Source organism: Chiroxiphia lanceolata, chromosome 5, assembly GCF_009829145.1.
Source record: "Chiroxiphia lanceolata isolate bChiLan1 chromosome 5, bChiLan1.pri, whole genome shotgun sequence".
Lineage (NCBI taxonomy): Eukaryota > Metazoa > Chordata > Aves > Passeriformes > Pipridae > Chiroxiphia > Chiroxiphia lanceolata.
The window spans coordinates 6,649,108-6,669,175 of NC_045641.1; the positions used below are offsets into that span (position 1 = coordinate 6,649,108).

At 43.9% G+C, this 20,068-nt stretch overlaps 1 protein-coding gene across 1 annotated transcript in view; it reads left to right on the forward strand.

Moving 5' to 3' along the window:
• The window catches only part of CAMK1D (calcium/calmodulin dependent protein kinase ID), a 212,595-nt gene that overhangs the window by 119,132 nt on the left and 73,395 nt on the right, over positions 1–20,068 (forward strand). Inside the window, 1 exon segment of the mRNA XM_032688446.1 lies at positions 11,061–11,135. Coding sequence (XP_032544337.1) covers positions 11,061–11,135 — 75 coding nt within the window.

Genomic DNA, 20,068 nt, shown 5'->3' on the forward strand with positions numbered 1-20,068 from the left:
GCTGTATTCTCTGTCATTACCAGCTGCGCAAAAAAGAGGCTCTGGGACTTTCAGGAGTCCCATTGCTTTCACACAGGTGTCAGGAAAACTGGATCTACCTTTGAGTTTGGTTTCCTACACTCTGTGATTGAGGACAGTAACTCATAATGAACACAGAGTGGCACGATCGTCCTCTGAGATCAATCCCCTGCTGTGCAGAGCTTTCCCACTTACTCTTTTATGGTATAGGGTGTATATGACTCACCCGAGGGCTATTGGCACTTCCCACAGGCAACTGGGGGAGCAGCCTTCTGTGTAGGAGTGTCCTAATACAGTGATGATGAAATATGGAAACCTGCCTAGCCTCTTACTTATCCTTCTGTCTCAATAAATAAAATAAATTGGCTTCCCAGTAGCTTGGTGGGAAGGAGGGAGTTTTCTGACAGGTTGCTGGTGATGAGTTTGTCATGTGGCTTGTCCCTGCAGACCGAGTGTTTGAGTCAGACCTCTGCCTAGATGCCAGCTAAGGATTTTCCAGGAGCCTCAAGAGAGCTGTGCTCCAGCATCCCGGTCTGCTGGACTTCTGTGCTCCCAGGCAGGCGGGGTGCAGGCAAGCATAGCTGATGCACAGTGGCCCTGGTGATAGACAAATGCAGTGAGACTTGATCAAGACTCAAACCCACACCTGCTAGCAGAAGCAAAGTGGTTCTTATTGTACCCCCTACACCCCCTACACAGGGTCTCTGACTCATTTTGGACGGCATGTGCTTTTCCTCACTGTAGGAGACGCCTGCAACGGGGCAAATATGACACTGTTGGCTGCCAGCATGGCACTGAGGAACTGTAATCTGCTTTAATTATCACGTGTTCACTCAGTCTGATAGAACTCAATGAAGCCTTGTGATTTTCTAGGCTGCCCAGCAACAATTTACAGAGTTGAGCATGCAGAGGACTCATCAACTTCATTGGGGAACAAGAAATTTATGTTCAGGGTGTCACTCATGCTTGGTTGCCCAGTTACTTTTCTGCTTCTCTTGTGGAGAAGATGCAGTTTTGAGTCATAAACCTCTTTGGATATGACTGTAGAACATAGCCTTGCTTCCTGCTGTGAGCCGAAGTGTCCTTTTGGTTACATCACTGTTTTCTGAGTGCATAAACCATCTCCACCTTTGTGCTGTTACTTGTCCTTATCATCAGCAGTACACCCATATGCATTAGTTTTCAGGGTAAACCAGTAGCTAAAGATTCTGTAAAAGTCACAGCTGGGAGTCCCAGCTCTGTTACATCTGGGTGACAGCTCCATTTATTCCCCATATGGTGGAATGAAATCCCTAGTTTTGTTACATCTTTCAACTCTACTCATCCAAATAGGCATTTATTCATGTTTTTGTGCAACTCACCTATACAGGTGTGTGGGTGTTATAACATTCACCCTTCATTAGCGTGTATTCAAACCAATGAAGGAGATAATAGTAGACAACAACAACCCTGTGTCTGTGTCAAATGGGTATTTCACGGATGGCAGAGCTTTCTTTTCAGAGGTGTAGTATCTGCTGCCAGGTTTCAGATGTAAATGAATGTATGTGTACTTACTGCACTCATCTGAGGACCAGGGAGCCACAAAAAGAGTGTTATACCAGCTATTCAGCTCTTCATTCACTGTAAACTAATAAGAGCTTCTCATTTTGTGAGGCATTGTACAAGGATAGTTGCTCTGACTGTAGCCAGATCACCCTTCCAAGAGTGTCAGTCAGTCTTCCTGTTTTTCAAGAGTTTTGCAAACTGAGGCTGCTTTTATGTTCACAGAACCCCTCCAGAGCAACCCTCTGGAGCAACCTCAGCCCAGGAGGTGCTCACCACCTTTAACTGCATGTAGCTCCTCGTGTGTCCCAGGCAAGGGAGTAGGAATCAGCTTTAATTACTGGCTGCACATGTAAATCCACAGTTTCCATACTGCAGAAGCAGGGCTGCTGCCAACGACTAAAAGATGGTGCGCTGTTTTTGTCTGAGATAAATCCTTGCAGACACTACTTTTATCTTTTTCACCTTTAATGATTAATTCATCATTAATACTTGCTTTGATGTGTTTCAAATTAAAGAGCCTGGAGGTTTTTGCTCAAGCTTTGCAAGCCTTTTTGATCGCTGCCAATTTGGATACACGGGTTGGAAACCATCATTCTGATGTCTTTATCTGCTTTTTGTGGAAATCAGGGATATTTCTGAAATCAGGGGTGGCACTGACACGGGGATATTCCTGCTGCCTTGAATGGGCATTTCAGAAGGTTATTTGGGCCTAGTCTTCTCACTAGAGTTGCAAGTTATAGCAATAGAAAATCTAGAGCTATAATTTCTTTTCCTTGAGTGGCTGCAGAGCAGCATTCCCATAAAAATGCTTGAGACAAATGAACACAAGGTCAGCACCTAAATTCAGGTATATGATCTAGGAATCACTCATGTTTATTCTCAAAGTGCCTATATTGATTTGTTACTGTTTTTGGTAAAAAAGCATGAATCCGTGCCGGGGAAATTTAGCCTTTGTCTGAGCTCTGCTGTGATCTGGATACAAGGCAGAAGAGGGCATAACCTCAGCTTGTGTCCCAGGGAAGCAACAAGCCTGTGGGCTCACTCCTTGCATGCCTAATGGGCCCAGAAGCATGCTTGGCACAACAGCTGGAGTCAGCTATTGTTTCAGAAATGGTCAGGATGCTGCCCCCAGCATCCCTTTTGGACCATGCTTGATGGCTAGAAAGTACATCCAGGAGGAAAATACACATGCTCGGGACCTGAGGAAGTTCATACAACTCTCTCCCCTTCCCAGGAGGGAATCAAGTTTTAAGATGAGCAAACAGTCCCCACTTTTTCAAGCTGCCCTGTTGTGCAGAGTGGTGAAGGAAGGCAGACTGCAAATATCCCTGCCAGACTAGTCTCTGCCCACAGGATCTGGAGAAGTGAACAGAAAGGTTACTCTGCTATGAAGTACAACATGAGGTAGGGCATGGATCAGAAATTGTGAGGTGTATGTGGGTAGGTTTTGTCACAGCAGTTAGTGTTACAGTTGCTTACCTACACAGCTCAGGTTTCCAGCTGTGGAATGTCTCCAACTTGACTTTATCACCGTGAAATCTCATGAGAATGTTTTATGCACATGGTACATAAGGCTGGCATTTGTTATAGAAGGCATGCAGTACTGGGGAAGAAAGGCCATTGAAATTGTTGGAAAGATTTCTGTGTCTTCACTCTTGAGTAAGAGGAGGTTACGGAGGTGATGGGTAGGATCTGAAAAATGAAATGGAGATAGTTCAGGTTGTATAAGCATGAGATAAGGTGTCCTGGCACCTCCCCATCCTTTCTCCTCTCTCTCCCCATGTAGGCCTCAGAGGAGGCAGCTGCATTGGCAGCGGAATTACTCAGCATCCTGCTCGGACACTGGCTCAGGACAAATCCTATTCTGGTTCATTACTTTGCATACAGAAAATTACATGCCTAATTGAAGAGTTAAATCGTGAAAAAACTAAACTGGAAACAATATCAATTTTAAAATCATCACCAGCTTTCGAGGCTAATAGAAGTAGGTCTTTTGGTGGGTGTCTCTCATATGAATTTTGGCTGTTCTAGCTTCCTTCAAACACCTGCTCTGAGCTGCTTGCTACCAGCACTGGAGCTTTTTATCACAGTCTCTGCTACCAGCACTGGAGCTTTTTATCACAGTCTCCTCTTCAGTTGCAGCTGAGGGAAGGTGTATGAAGTGACTCATCCCTCCATGTTTGCCTTTGTGTACCATCTTCTAGGGCATCCAGGGTCTTTCTCTTCTAGCTGGTTTTCCAAAGCAGATGGAATTAACCTGACAGAAGCATAAGGATCTTAAAGATATTAGTAAAGACAATAATTTCCTCCTGTGTTGTGAGCAGTCTGTGTTTTGAAGCCCATATGTGACCCCAGAGTTCAACTCCTGGCCTTCCAGCCACAGAGATTTAACTAATTTGGGTGGGCAGTCAACATATGGGCACTGGAACCATCTGGCTTTGAGCTGGAATTAGCCCTCCCTTTCCCAGTCATTAGATCGAGCAAGGCGAGATGTGCAATGTGGGTGGGAACAAAAGGTATCACAGTGGTAGGAGATCAGAGGAGGTCAAAAAACACCGTCTGGCCAGGGGACATAGCACCATTTCTATGTTTCAGCTTATAAATGTGAGTTCTCTTTCATTTTTAATTCAACGGAATATTCAATACTGAATCCATAAAATCTCCTCCAGCTCTTTTCAATAAGCAAATTAAACTTATAACTTCAAAAAAGCCCCAGCAATCTAAATGCAGTAGAAGAGAAAAAACAGATGTTTTAGCTTTGCAAACTCTGTAGATCCACCTTTGCCAAGCAACTGACATCTGCCTGGTTTTGTTCACATCTCTCCTCTGTGTCTAAGCTGAGTTTTCTCTAAGTTTCACATTATTTGCATGTGTGTTTGTGGGTGAGAGAGAGGAAGACTGCTGATCTGAGATGGTGGGGACCAAAGCCCTTTCTGTAGCCACAGAAGGTGTCCCCACTGCTGTACCAGGTACTTGCTGGCTGCTGTGGGAGGACAGTGTGGGGAACATGAAGCAGCAGAAATTAATCTCAGTGTCATTGAACCTTCCACCTTTCTTCCAAAGTGTTTTCTTTTTGTCTGCAAGAGTGTCCATTTCAGGGGAAGGTGGTTGACTTGGTGACATCAGTCTGGTAGTGTCTTATAATTTGGACCCTTGAAAGTCAACCAGACACGTATGACGTGAGGCACCACACTCTCCTCCCTCCCTTTTCTATCCTGTAGCTCCCAAAGACCAATAGTGTAGCCAGCAGGACCAGGGCAGTGATTGTCCCCCTGTATTCAGCACTGGTGAGGCTGCACCTCCCATCCTGTGTTCAGTTTTGCGTCCCCCAAGACAAGAATGACATTGAGGTGAGGCAGTACAAGTCCCATAGACAGCATCAGTATTTGTAGGTTCTTCTGGAGCAGGAATGGTGGGCAGAGCTCTGCTGCAGTCAGCCAGCCATTTCCAGGATTTCCAACCATCAGTTTCCTTCCCCATACCAACCCCTGCAATCTCACCCCATTCCCCTCTTGTCAGACTTGCCACAGTTTCCCCTTGGGAGCAGGCTGGTTTGTTCCCGTGTGTTCTTGCATCATTCTGAGCCATCCTGAAGACTTTTTGATAGTTTTCTTTCAAGTGTAAAGCAATCTGATATGATCACTCCATGTGAACATGTATGAGACTATTCTAATACCTGTTGAAATTATTGACTTGTTTCAATGAATTAAAACAGTTGAGCAAAGGTAAGTTTTCAGGATCATCCAGAGCAGAAACTGTGATTTAAACATTTCCCTTGGTCAACTTGTGAATTCATCAACCCAGGAACCCTCATGCTGCTGGTAAAACTCTCTTCAGGGTATGTGTAGAAATAACAGAACATTGATTCTCAAAGACATTTGGTTACTCAAAGCCACAAATCCTTACAGACTCAGGCTTTGTTAGTTCTGGCTTTCACAAAATTATTCACGCTTTCTTGTGGCATTTTATCCATTACACGTGCTGTTCATGGAGGTGCAGCATTAAATGTCATGTCTTGCAAATGTAACACTGACTTGGAAAAGAGTTGTGGGGGGAACCTGCCCTACTTACATGGCTGTCGTGTTTGCCCAAGGTTTTTGAACAGTGTTCTTCTTACTGATCCTAGTTTTCAGTGTTAAATATGATAGATGTTAATGTAAATGATTCAATTGTAGTTTATAGCTGGTGTGTTTAACATGCTCTCCTGGCAACTCAGCAGCCAAAGCAATGTCTGGGTTCTCTGCTTTTATGTGTGCAGAGTGCTACCCCTCTAATTAATGATCCATGGCAATACACAATGGGTTTAATTTCAGCCCTTTGGCCTCTGGGATGGTCAGGAACTGGCAGAGATGTACAGAAAGCTCAGTCATTACAGGATTTAGTTTCCCTTATTGTACATCAGCTTCCAAATTTCAATCCTTTGCTTCTTAGAAGAAATATCCAGCTAAAGCCCATGGAATATATAGATTTTTAAATTTTTTTTTTTTTTGCAAATGTTGAAGTGAATATTGTGTATTAAAGCTAGTTCTGGGCCCATGGAGCTTGTGCCCTCCTGGTGGCAGTGGGTAGGACATGATGTCTCTGTGCTGGCCAGTGGCAAGGGAGGATTTTAACGTCACTGGGGTGCCATGCTACGTACTCGTCACCACTCCAGTGCTGCAGCACTCTCCATTTGCTGTGATGGAAACTGTTGTGCAGTGAGGAAATGCTACTCCTGGTCAAGTTGGGTCTTGTTTCGGGGATGTGTTTCAGCTCTTTCAGAGGTGGACGTTTCTGTGCTTATGAATGCTGTAGCAATCAGGGGGAAATGACAATTCCCCTATCAATGCCCTTGTGCAATGGCTCCACGGCAAGCAAAGGGACCAGTCTGTGCTTGGGGCTCTGCCACAGATCAAACACTCTTTCATCAGCCCTTGTTTGCACAGCTGCCATGCCCAGAAAAGTCACTTGAAGTCCTTGGTTGCACAGCTTAGTTTGCTCCTTTAAGGCTCGGCTAGTAATGTGTTAAAATATTGCTCAAGTGCAACATTGCCTTCATTCATGTTGTTGTTGGCACCTTTGTAACACCACAGGGCAGAATCATAGACCTGAAAGGCTGGAGGGGAAGCCTGTTAATTTTGCGTGGTTACATCGAGCCCCATGGTTTGTGTCTGTCTGAGGCACAGCATCCAAATCAGGGCTGTTCTGCACATGGGGAACCCATCCTTTATTTTCATAGTTTCCTACCAGGTTAATCTCTTTTCATGTTTTTGTGTATACTTAAATTTCCCTGATGCTCATTCCTGGATTTACTTTCCTCTTTCTTTTCCCCCTGGATTGCAGCATCTCATGGGCCTTGTAGGGCGAAGAATCTGGAGTGTAAAAAAGCATTAGCCTCTTTTTATTTATATTTTTATTTCTAGCCATCTTGTTTCTGTCTAATGGCCTCAGAATATTCCTGAAAATGAAAAAAGCAGTGGTGGCTGGAGGTGGCATGTGCCCTTTGTGTCACAGATGGAGGGATTTGTGGGGACACATCAGGGTGTGGGAGACACAAGCAGCATGTGGTGTTTGCCAGGAAAGGGGGGGAGCATCAGGAAAAATAGCAAGTGTGATGAAAGGGAGGTTAAAAGGGTGGTAAGGGCAATTTTCCTTAGCTGGATGTTTCTTTGTTCATAACAATTTGAGTAATCTGATCTAATTTGCTTTAACTAAGTCCATGCTTTGATGTTCACTTTCAGGGCTTTTTTTATTTCTTTGGAAACAATCAATGGGAACTGCTGTCACCCCAGTGCATGTCCATGTCCCCTCTGCTACAGGCATAATTGTACCATCATGTACTTCAGTGGAATCGATGTGTTGCTTTGTGCAGTTAATCCAGTGCACGTTTATCAGTTGCAGTGTGGGAGCCACACGTTGGGAAGAGGGCAGTATGGACAGGGAGGACAGAATGAAGAAAAAGGCTACAAACAAGTGGGGTTGATATTGTCTCTCTGAGATGGGAAGGAGAAGGGGTGGAAATAATATGGCCCAGTGGTTAAGATAATATTCTAGGACTGAGGCATCTGGATTCTTGGCCCTCTCTGCTCCCTCCTCTCCTGAGAAATCTTCAAGTTTTTCTTCACGGTGCTTCCTCTTTTGTAAAGTGAGAGCAGCACCTTTTAAAAAAATTAATCCTGTCAGGTCTCGAGGAGATCAGACAGTCTGGTGAGTATTTCTGCTGGGCGAGCTCACCGGGGAGGCTGCGTGCAGGCATTTGGAGGCTTAGCAGAATGAATCCTCTGAACCTTTGAGATTCACTCAGTGCTCCTGGTGGGGATAAAAGTGGAGTTAATTAACCCATTCTCAAATCCCTCCTGATCTGTGACCATCAAGTAGATGCCACTGCACAGTGCTTTCCTTGGCTCTCGATGTACCCAAACATCCCTGCAAGCCTGAAGTGTGTCTGGCTGTTACCTGCACGTCTGGCACTGCTGATCTGCTTGCAGAGGAGTGGGACAAATTTGCCCCATTCCCATTAGCCTTTGGGGTATCAACAAAACAATGCGATGCTACCACACCCAATTTCCCAAACCCCAGGGTGCTATTAAAATGAGCAGTGTTCAGCCTTAATTACTGTGTATCCAGGCTGTAAGCTATCGGTTGCTCGTGCTTCAAAGTGAAGAAAGGACCACACAAATTTCTGTGTGAATTTCTGGAGTGAGAGGCAGAGGAGCTGCAGCTGGGCAGTGACCTCTGCTGGGAAGCCCACAGATGCTCTGGTCCAGCCTCAGTAACACACTCCCCAGCTTCATCTAACCTGTGGGTTTCACCCCAAGAGATTTCCATGTTGCTGGGTTTTTTTAATTTTAAATTCCATTTTCCTTTTGATAGCTTGCCATTTGAGAGTTCATCCGAGTAGAGAAATGCTGTGCAGGACAAGCGGCTTCATTTGCACGTGTGAGACATGCACTTCACCAGGGATATTAAACACTATGTAACACCACAATTAAGGCCTTGCTGGTCTTGGAGAGGCTGAGAGAAAGTGGAGAAAAATGCCTCCTCTCCATCTCAGCAAGCCCCTTGAGTGCAGCAGCCACCAGCGTGGTGGCTGGTACGCACAGACCACCTGTGAAAGGGGTATCTTCTTCCACGTGCCTTCATCCCTATGAGACATTGCCCTGTGTGTGCTTTGGGGGTGATTCAGCTTCTTCTGCTGCCTTCTTCTAGTTTATATTTGCTGGATCCCACATGCTCACATCCTGCATCTGATTTCACAGAGGGGCAGATTGGCTCAATACAGAGAACTCTGCAGTGGTGGGACTAAACCTCTTCTCCCCCCCTAGCACTGAGCGAGTTTATCTGCCTTCTGAGAGCACAGTGGTGCAGTGCCCATTTGGTTTGCAAATCAGGAAGGGGAGAGGGTCTCGCCGCAGCCCTCAGCGCGCGGTGTTGCATGTCTGATGAGCTCTCCTCTGGCCTCTGCCTCCCTGGCTGTTTGCTCTGTGGATAACCCACCCGTTGGCCGCATGTGTCGCGGTCAGGGGTTGCTGCAGCTGCCTCAGAGGGGGTTTGGCTGGTTTGGGGAACCTCTGAGGTTCTCAAAAATAGAAATGCAAAGCGTTAATACAGGCAGGGTGAAAACCGTACCGCTGAGTTGGGGGCTTTAAGCAGATAACACTGTGGCAGATTGTTTGTGTTAAACTGCCCTGATCGTGGTGGTAGGAGGAACACAAACGATCATGTGAATGTGCATGTGCGTAAAGGAAAATGGATAAATACATATAATAATTTTCATTAAAAGTGACTAATTGCTTGAAATGTCATTTGTAACGTACCTTCAGCTAACCTAAACAGGGCAAACCAGCCCTTGCCCTACCTAACCCTTAAGGGACCAGGCACTAGACCTGCACAACAAAATAAACACTTCCTAACACGTGTGCTGTGTAAAGCCAAGTGGGCGGTGTATCGGTTTCCTCTTGCAAATATTAAGAATTTAGTTTGCAACGCAGTCTACCTGGAAATTTTGCTAAAATAACATGGGATTTTCCAGATATTTAGGTAGAGTGAATAGCCAAGTCATATACTTGTTACTCTTAACATCCTGTAGTGCATTATATTTGAGTTTGCTTATTGTTGATGTTAAATTTCCTGTGTGTGAAGGTCATTATATGAATAAGCTTTTGATGACTATGGGTGTAAATTCAGGTCAGTCATAATCTTACCAGTGAATTCAGAGGAAATTAAATTAGTCTGTGTACTTGCAGTAAAGATCCTGCTGGGTGCAGGGGATCTTCAGCTCTCAGCATCATCACACAGATGTTAGAACACTTGGGACCACTGAAGATAAGGCCCTGATACATGATTAAGCATCTTAATTAAGCTACTTGAACCTAGACACATGTAGAGTTTTGGATTTGCTGACAATGCATGTTTACTTTCTTTCTGAACATGTCCATCTGTTGCTTAGTGAGTGGCCTCTGCTTAGCATTTTCCATCTTTCTCTTAAAATGATTGTCTGCAATTGGTGTAATTAATATCCTGCCCCTGGGGTTGTACTGGTAGTCTCCTTAGGGTTTGCACAACCTAAATGTATCCTTTGTGCATTATTTGTAAGCATTTAAGGACCAAACCCAGAGAGGCATTGCTCAACTGGTTAATTAGATGGGTGCTTGTGGAGATGATTTTTTTCTTTAAAGCTAGTGTTTTGACAAGAGGCTTGGTGGGAATGGTGAGGATGCAGAAAACCCATTGGTTGCTTGGAGGTGTTGCACAGAAAGCACCCAGTGCTCAGCAGTGCTGCAGGGAAATTCAGGTGTGAAGACCAGGCTGGACATCAGAGCTGGGTGAATTTGGTGTGAAGGAGTGTGGGGCTGTCATATGGCTGCTGCCTACTTGTGCCAGCTTCTCCACAGAGTCAAATCCCTGCTTTCTCCCTGCCATCCTACACCCTGCCTCCATCACTCCCCTACACCCTGCAGCGAAGCTGTCCTGAGAATTTAACCTCCAGCCAACCATCTTCATTCATCTGAACTTCTAATGCCTCATATACTTAACCCTTACACATTTGCCTTTGGAGAGGATTGAAAGAAATTTCTCTCAGTAATAACAGTATTCTGGGCTGTGAAGCACTTCTGGCTGTTTACTTCAGTTGGAAGGGCCTTAAATATCACCAAGTTCCAATCCTCCTGCCATGAGCAGGGACACCTTCCACTCGACCAGGTTACTCAAAGCCCCATCCAGCCTCGCCTTGAACACTTCCAGGGATGGGGCATTCACAGCTGCTCTGGACAGCCTGTTCCAGTGACTCACCACCCTTGTAGTAAAGAATTTATTCCTAACATCTAATCCAAACCTACCTTCTTTCAGTTTAAAGCCATTACCCCTTGTTCTATCACTACATGTCCTTGCAAAAAATTTATGATAGTGAATAAAACACTGACAAGTAGTGCCTAACTAAAAATAGCTTTATGTTTCATAGTCATGTAAAAAAAAATTAAAATCAGTATTTCATCTTATCTTATCTTGTGGTTTTTCAGGATCAAGCATGAAAACATAGTTGCCCTGGAAGACATCTATGAGAGCCCGAACCATTTATATCTGGTCATGCAGTTGTAAGTACTGAACCTAATGTATTTTTTGTGTCAAAATTGCCACCTCTTCTTGTTCTGGTTTTGTTCTTTAACCCAAAAGATGGGGTACATGAGAGGTATTTGTCTAGTGTGCTACAGACTGCAAAATCCCTGGTGGGTGGTTAAAAATGAATCTCCAGTTGTAAAGGGCTGAGTTGTTGTGAAATTGGGAATTAAATTGTTTTGTGATGAGTGTCACCCAAATCAAACCAGACTGAAGAGGAAATGTTAAAGGGATCTGAACAGGCTTCATAGGTATGGAGTTGCCAAGGTTTAGTTCTCTGTGTCCCAACAGGTACCTGCTTTGTACTGAGCCCAAGGTGACCCGAGATGCCACCATGTGCACGGGTACATGGGTACTGCACTTGCAAGACAGCAATCATCCTTGACTCAGCAGCAGTGGTAGATCATACCACTTGTTCCTTGACACATCTCTCTCACCAGAGCCCCTCTTCTTCCTCATTTTCCTCCTCTTGATCTGAGAAAATCAGGATCCCATCACATGCATGATACACTGTAGCTGACCCAGTCCTCCTGTCACATCAACCTGGCAGGAAGGGGCAGGCAGATGCTCATAGTGCTTCTATTTTTACCTCATTCTGAAATCAATTAAAAAACATGATTTGAAGTTAAAATTTCCTCTTACCAGCTCTAGCCTCTCTGTTATTCAATTGTGAGATCACGTCAAACAAGATCAGAACAGACAGACAGGGCAGAAGAGTAAACTACAGCTGGGAAGAGCCAGATGTACCATAGGGAAACCTGAAGTATCTGATAGAGGCAGTTCTGGGGTTAAATACCCCAGGGAAAGCTGGGGACTGTGCTGGTCCCTTGTCTATTGGTAACAGTTGTTAGAAGTTGTTCTACTGACAGTGTGGGAAGAATATGGTTTTTGTAGCCCATGTTTTAGTTCAGAGTGCTGTAAAAGAACTTGTATAGGAACATCAGTGTTGTACAAATTCCAACAAACCAGCTGGATTGTGGGAAGTACTAGTTTTGTGATCAGTTGTTTTACAAATCCTTGATTTTGTTTAATCTCTTTAGAAAAAATAAATTGATATTATTCCTTCTTATTAGCTTGTTCAGTGTAGTGTAACTTTCACTTTCATCAATGCCTTACATCCAGATCTTTGGTTTATCTGAAATATAGTTCTGTAATCATAGGTGACGCTGAATGTATATCTTGGTATAAATTTCTGCTCACAGTTCAACACTGACTAGGGAATTATCCTTTCTGTTATAGCTGTGCTTGTAAACCCAGCTAACTAATTTTCCGAGGGCCAAGCATTTAGCTATTCCAGAGGGATACAGATTCACTGATGCCCACCAGGATAAGATGCGCAGCTGAAGCCATCAGCTGGAAACCCATCAGCATGCTTTGGGGTGGCTGCTCTGAGCAATTCCCAGCTTCAACAAAGAGCTGTGCCTTGTGTTACAAGGTAGACCAAGAGCACTGAACTGAATGCAGGGCATAACCTTTCTGCAAGTTCTTGGGAAAGGGCTGTGTTATCCCCCGGTGGAGAGGACAAGAATGCCAGGGACTCACCTCATTGCTGTGGGTGTTGCATGAAGGATGGTGCAACCTCTGCACTGCCTCTGAACTTTCATCAGTGGTTGAGTTTGGGATCAATTGGCATCAACAGCTGGGCAGCAGCTCTGCAAAGTCCAGAACTCTCAAAATCCATTCTGCGTGCCTCTTTTCATGGATTCCTGTTTGGGAGAAGTCACGTATGGATAATTTCTGGTTTCCAAGGTAACACCAACTTGTTGATACAATAGCTGTGAACCATTGCACAGCATGAAGTATCTATTTGTTTACATTTCTGCCCTATTTATTATTAGATTCCTTGTGGGTTTTTTATCTTCTCATTTTTGTGTATTTCTCCTAAACAACACAACAGTTGCCTACTTTAAAACTTGGGTTCTGATATGAAGCAGAAAGGGTTCTGATCAAGCAGCTTTCATGAAGCAGTATTTAGAATATAAAAAAAGGGTAGGTAAAATCAGGGCCACTCAAAGGTCAGTATCATGGGCACAGCAAATCTCAAATCCATATGCCCTTCTCCCTGGGTCCTCGCTTGCTGAGTGAACTCTAGCTAATAGTTTCCAATGGTTATTTTGTGTCACGGGCAGCATTTTCATTACCAACCTTTAGAGCACCCTTGCTATGTTGTGGAAAATCCACGTTACAGCCCTTGTGCATCTTGCAGCACCTCTGTGAGAGAAGGCTTTTGGAGGTAGACCAAGCCTCTCTGTTTATGTTTGTCCTTGGGTACATCTACTTTTCCATGAAAGCCACACTTGTTAGCAGGCCAACTTGAAGCATAAATATCACACCTCGTTTATTCTGTCAAAGATATGGGCAAGTAAAGGTCTCAGTGTCTCTGCTGGAGTTGGAAGGAAGGGAGGTTAAGAGGCAGCTGTCCGTGTCTACTTGACACTTAATTTGTTCCTGCTAGGGCCCCTGGGAGCTCTTCCCAGGATTACCTAGCTCTTGGTGAATCTGTTCTGTGTGTTTCCTGGCATGTCCATGGGGGAGATAAGGTCTCTGGCTTTAGTTTCACCGCCGTGTTTTCAAATACATTGTATACAAGCCATCACAGAACAGTTCAAACTGAGAGGTAAGACTAGGGTACACCAGAAGTTCAGGTTGGAGATCCCCAAATTTGACAACTCATAATTTCATGTGCTGTCTCAAAGCACTATCCTGTCCCTTAGAAAGGGCCGGGCTATTTTTTCTTTATTTATTTTCCAAAAGTGCAAGATATTCCAACCCAGTGCCTCTAATTTTGGCAAGATTGTGGACAATTCCTTGCTGCCTTTCACTCCAAGCAGTATTACTCAGCTTTGGTATGAGGTGGAGTTAGGGGTGCAACTGCAAAGCAGAATACAGATGTAGGACAATACCTGCCTCTCCTGTGATGATTCTGCTAAAATTTTGCAGGCAATATAGAAAAGTGTTGTAGAACATTTGTCTTATTTCCATGATGATAATGTGCTTTCCAACCAAGAAAACACCTGCTCCTTCCCAATCTTGGATTTCCTATAGACCTACACAGGCAACAAAGACAAAAACTAAAATGAAACTCTGAAAGTTTCATTCCTTCTGGATGCTGAGATTCCCCGGAGGATACTGTAAAAAAACAGGGTGGAAAAATTGCTTTCAGAAATAGAAGTTTTATGAAACTGCATTTTGGTATAATAATAAGCTCTGTTAATGAGCAGTTACAGGATTTTTGGTTGCTATTGTTGTCACTTGGTAATAATTACCATACTGTATCTCCTAATTGATCTACCTTATTTCATCTGTCAGTACAGGGAAAGATCATGATAATCTGTTGTGGTTAGTGTCGTCAGATACTAATGTTTCATTAGCATAATCAGCCTCTTTGTGTATTGATGATTCATTTTCTGTGTCCTGGAAAATCTTGCATAAAAATGGATTTACATAAACACATGGAATCATTTGGGTTGGAAAAGACCTTTAAGATCATCTAGTCCACCCATTAACCCAGCACTGCCAAGTCCGCCACTAACCATGTCCTCAAGCGCCACATCTACATGTCTTTTAAATACCTCCAGGAATGGTGACTCCAGTACTTCCTTGGGCACCATTTGCCAGTGCTTGACAACCCTTTCGGTGAAGGAATTTTTCCTGATATCCAATCTAAACATCTTTTCCATCTGAGTTTTACGGATCCATTTGCAAACGCTGTTTCTGAAGGTGCTGCCTGGGGAGATCGAAGCAGATTCCCAAGGCTTGACTCTGACTTCATCTGTATTGTTCACCTGCATTGAAGCGTGAAGCAGCAAAGTTTGGTTTCCCAGAGATTATTCTGTAACCTACACTAGTCAAAGCCACGGGAGCTGGGGCTGCTGCCTCTCCAAAAGGAGGGGGGGGCACGTTATAAATCGATTAAGACAGTAATTTCATTGTTCTCCTTTATTCATCTGTATTTCCTTAAAATATTTAGGAACTTAATATTTTTGCTATCTCTACCCTTCTGTCAAAGCTGGTTGAAATTCATCTAACAGGTCAGAAATTACTAAGGGCTGGCAAGTTGAGATGGAGAGTCAGTGCCTTGCTGCCTTCAGAAAACAGGCTAAAAATGGGTCCAAAAGGCACCTCCAAAACTTGCAGACCAGGCTTGGAGAAGCATGCAAGCAATGATCAAACCAGAAGACCCACCTCTGGGTATCACTGCATTTGTTTTTCACAGTCAAGAACATTGCCAAATCCAGAGGATTTCCTATTAATACTAGGATCTAGTTAAAGAAAGTGAAAACCCTCATCCCTGTCTGGTATAGCTTTCCACTGCACTGGCAGAGCTGTGCTCCCAAAGAATACATCTGATCCCCTCAGTAGGATGGCTGCTTTACCCAGATCCTGTTGGCTGCTGGTTCTGGTTCTCCAGGGTATTTTCCCTGTGTGATGTCTTCTGAAACTTTGACATCTCTGCTGAGAAACAGTTTTTAGGGTGAGCAGCCTGGTTGACCCAACCCTGAAATGTTTCTCCTTACATTTACAAAAAAAGCCAGCCCTAAACCGAGCCTAAACCCCTGACCTTGGGGTTTTTCCAGCTTGGTCTCTTAACTCTGTTGAATTATTCAGATGATTTCTTTCACAGAAAAGCTGAGATGACGGAGGCTCCTTCCTGCCGGGTGCAAGTCACGCACGGAGGAGAGCCCTGCCCACAAGTTTGCAGGCTTAGAATCCCAGTGTCCCATTCCTGCTGTTTATCAGCTCTCCTCTGCCAGACACAGGTGCCTCATAACCCTGTAACACCTTGGGAGGCAGCTCAAACAGGCAGGTACCCACCAGTGCTAAAATCTCCAGAAGTTTTTATTATTACCGGAACTATGCTGCTTGGGATTTTGCCTTTCAACTCCACATTTTGCTAATAAGTAAGTGGAGTGGTGAGCTGTGATTAAGTGCTGAATTCCCTTTGTTTTTTGAAAGCGCAATGCCTGAGTGCACTCCAAGAGCAGCCAAGCATGGACGGGGTATGTAAGTGACATTTCAATGAAAATATGCAGCCTCCAAGAAAAACAACAGACAATGGAGGGAAGTGCCGTGTTTGCCAGGTTCCTTAAGGAGTCCTGCAAGGACTCACTGTGTTACAAAACAGCAATCCCGCACGCCAAGCCGCTCTCGCGTCAGGATGCTAATTAAAGCAAAACACAGATCTGCCGCACCACATTCCTTAGATGAGGTTTATTCCCATACTTGGGGGGTGCAAAAGAAGGAATTATCTCTGCACTCACAATGGAATTTATATCACTGAATCATAGAATGGCTTGGGTTGGAAGGGACCTTAATGATCACTTAGTTCCAACCCCCTGCCATGGGCAGGGACACCTTCCACTAGACCAGGTTGCTTGAAGCCCCATCCAACCTGACCTTGAACACTTCCAGGGATGGAGCATCCACAACTTCTCTGAGCAACCTGTTCCAGTGCCTCACCAATGAATGATTAAAGCATACTGTGTTCTTCAGCAGCAGAAAACACTTTTGTCCAAGTATCTGAGAGAAGCCCCTCAACATCACTTTTCTCTAGAGATGGTGTGTTTGTTATCATTATTAGTAATGACAGTAATGGTAACAAGAGAAACACCACCATTAATGAAGAACACTGATGACCGTGTGCCAGGGGATTCAGTTTGTTTCACAGTACAGGATGGAACATCAGCTGCACACCCACAGACTCTGTCCTTCTTTATTTCCAGTAATCGTGGTTTGGATGAAGTGTCTCAAAAGGCTCAGCCCAAATTAATGCCTGACATCCATTGAAAATACACTGGGTATGTGTCAAAAGCCTTACATCCCATGCTTTGTGCGCCTCCTCGTGCCCCACAGGAGTAAGATGTGTAGTAGATTTATGTGGCAGATGGATCTCATGGGGTTTACTGGCTAGGACACTTAATGGATGGGCCATGGAAAGACCTATTCCCAATTCCTGGTCAAGCAAATACACATGAATTTTATATTAATCAGATATTGGATAAATTGTTCACTTGGTTTTGGTGGGGCTTTTTGAGCAAATGCTATGTAACAAGTACAGCACCAGGGAGGCTAATGCACATCCTCTCAAGCCAGGAAGGAGCCTGAGAGGCGACAAGGGAGATTTGCTTGGATTTTGACACAACTAAGCAGAGACTTATGGGCTCTAGTTAGGCAAGGCTTCATTTCCTCACAGTTTATGGAGTGAAATATCAGTGACTTGGGCAAAACAACATTTGTGAGTCTGCAGTGGAACAAGATATGGTAATAACTACACACTGTGTTGAAAAGAGTCTTTTGCTGCTTCTGTGGACAAGAGTTTTTTGAACTGAGGGAAGTGTGTTGTATAGAAGGCACAGCTCTCCAGGGATGAATCCAGCTGGTGAATGCGGAAAGCAAAGTGGGACAGCAGCAACAGGGTTGAGCATGTGTGACACGACTGGGAGCATCAGACCATGATCGTGGGAGAAGCACTTAGGAAAATGAATCCTGGGCTCATCACAGCCTTCAGTATGACCATATTGCACACACGGGCCCAAACTGCAGTGCTGGGGTGTTGGATTTTGAAATTGCCCTTATTATTTGGGCATGAGCAACACAAGTTTTGCTTCCAGCCTATTTCTAGTGCTTAAAGCAGTCAGAGCACATTCTGTCAGTATAGCTACAAAAAATTATTCCTTATCGAATTCTCGGAAGGCATATTGACTAAACAACACAGGCAACCCAGCAAAAAGGCTAAAGGAGTTAATCTCAGTGTACTTTAGTACTTTCCCACTAGAGCTTTGCAAGCTGCTGACCACATCATAAACCTGCTCTTGGCACCACACCCCTGGGAACTCGGTGGCAGTTATTAATCCAGCATCAATTTCACATCTTTTCCTTTGTGGAAAAAAAGATTATTATATCAATTGTGTTGCGCTGGTGAGTGTTCACTATGAAGGAGTGTCTCCCCTTTTCCAGTTGCTGAGAGGTTGTAAGCAGACTAGGAAAGATTAATGTCAGAGTAGAGACAAGGACATGGGCAGATTTGTTGGTAACAGATTAATAAATCACAGATTGACCACCAGAATGGCCTTTAGACACCTGTAATTGTTTGGATTGTGTGTGATCCTGAAGTGTGAATGGGCTCATTGGCTAGTCCTAGCTGTCCTGAGCACTTTGTTTTTTCTTCTTTTTTTCTGGCTATAGGCAGGACTTTTGGTAACTCCTGATCCCCATGTCTTTTCCAAACACAGCACCTTTTCCTGGGAATGGCACTGAGCATCTTGCCTGAGCATCAGTCCTGTTGCTTCCTTGTGCTGTTTTATGTGTAAAGGCTTCAGCTCTGGGTAGCGTTTTAGAGTCCCTATAGCAACAGATGAATGGTGAGAATCTTCTTCATCTTGGGGACTACGAAAGACTTTCTCATGACAATTTCCAAACTCACTTACAGTGTTTTGTCACCTTGAACAATTGTCAAAATCCTTGTTCCAAAGCTTGCACTTATTATTGTTACCTTAGTCAAAGCATCCCAGTAAGGACTCATTAGCAAGCCAACACTGAGGGTTGGGCTTTTTTCAAAATACCATTCTACATCTGATGGAGAGTGATTATCTTTTTTCCCTGTAGCCTTGAAAATAAAGAGGTAATGGAGAAACATTTTCTCATTTTCACTGAACAGAGAGCATTATAATGTTTCCTTTTACAGAAATGTGAACAATTCAGATGAAAATGGATTTTTTTTTCTTTAAGATATCTATTGTTGCAAAGCTGCTGTTGTCAATCAGGAAAACAAGAGTTTTGGCTGAAATTCAAAATAAACCTTGTTCTAATGTATTAATCTTTAAAGTTATAGAAAGAGTTGAGGACCTCATAAATCTGTTTGTTTTTCTGTGCTAGTGATTACAATGAACAAGTACTTTTGGAGAGTTATTTGATGTAATGTCTGCTCCACAGCAAGGGCCAGTACCAAATCCTTAGGGTAACAGTATGTGCCTTGATTGGGCTTTTTTACAACAATAGAATTTGGCAGCATCAACTTGAGTTTATTCCTTCAGCCCACCAGCAGTTCCCTCACTAAATCCCCATTGCAGGTGGGCATGGGGGTGTATGTGACTATATTGTATAGCTTGGTCTGGTGTAGGCAATTCATGGGGCAGCAGTATGAGTCTGCCAGTAATCCTGCATAATATCACTGCTTCCCTGAGAGTAGGAGTGAGGCTTTTCTCTCCAAACAGCAGGAAGGTGGCTATTTAGAGCCATAACAATTTTCTTTCAATTTTGTTGGCTTTGGATAACCATCTCCTTCCTTTCATGCTTTACCCAGAAGTTTCATTGCTGGTTACTTGATGTTCATGTAGTCACTGAATGAGTCTTTTAGATTTGGTTCTGCCTCTCTCAGTACCTGATAATTTACACTGTGATGCACTGAAATCAATTAAATAGCTGGTGTTTAATTCAGGAGGAAGGGACTTTGCAGCAAAGCATATAATAAATGTTAAATCCATATATGCCACAGTGTGAGAATTCATTATGATACAGTAGGATCCCTCTCAGGCACAAGGTGGAGGCATTCTGATTAAATGGTTACACTCATTTAAACAGAAAAAGACTTTCATAACAACCTGGAAAGGTTTGAAGTGAAATAACATGGTGGCATTGAAGCAAGATGCAGAATTAACGTGGGTGTTCACAAGTCCATTCTTTTACATGGAAAACAGTATTAAAAGTTTGCTTCTGGAGGGAGGTTGTACAGACTGTGGTGAAGAGGACTATAGGAGGCTGGCGAGTGTTGCATGTCAGTGTGTTCCAGAAGACATTTAATGAATTTGTGGCAAAAAATTAGACTCAATCTCCCAAACATGCTTATAGCTCAGCTCCAACCTCTGTTCTAGGTTGTGTAGTCAGGAAGGTTACTCTGGTCAGGAGTCTGTGA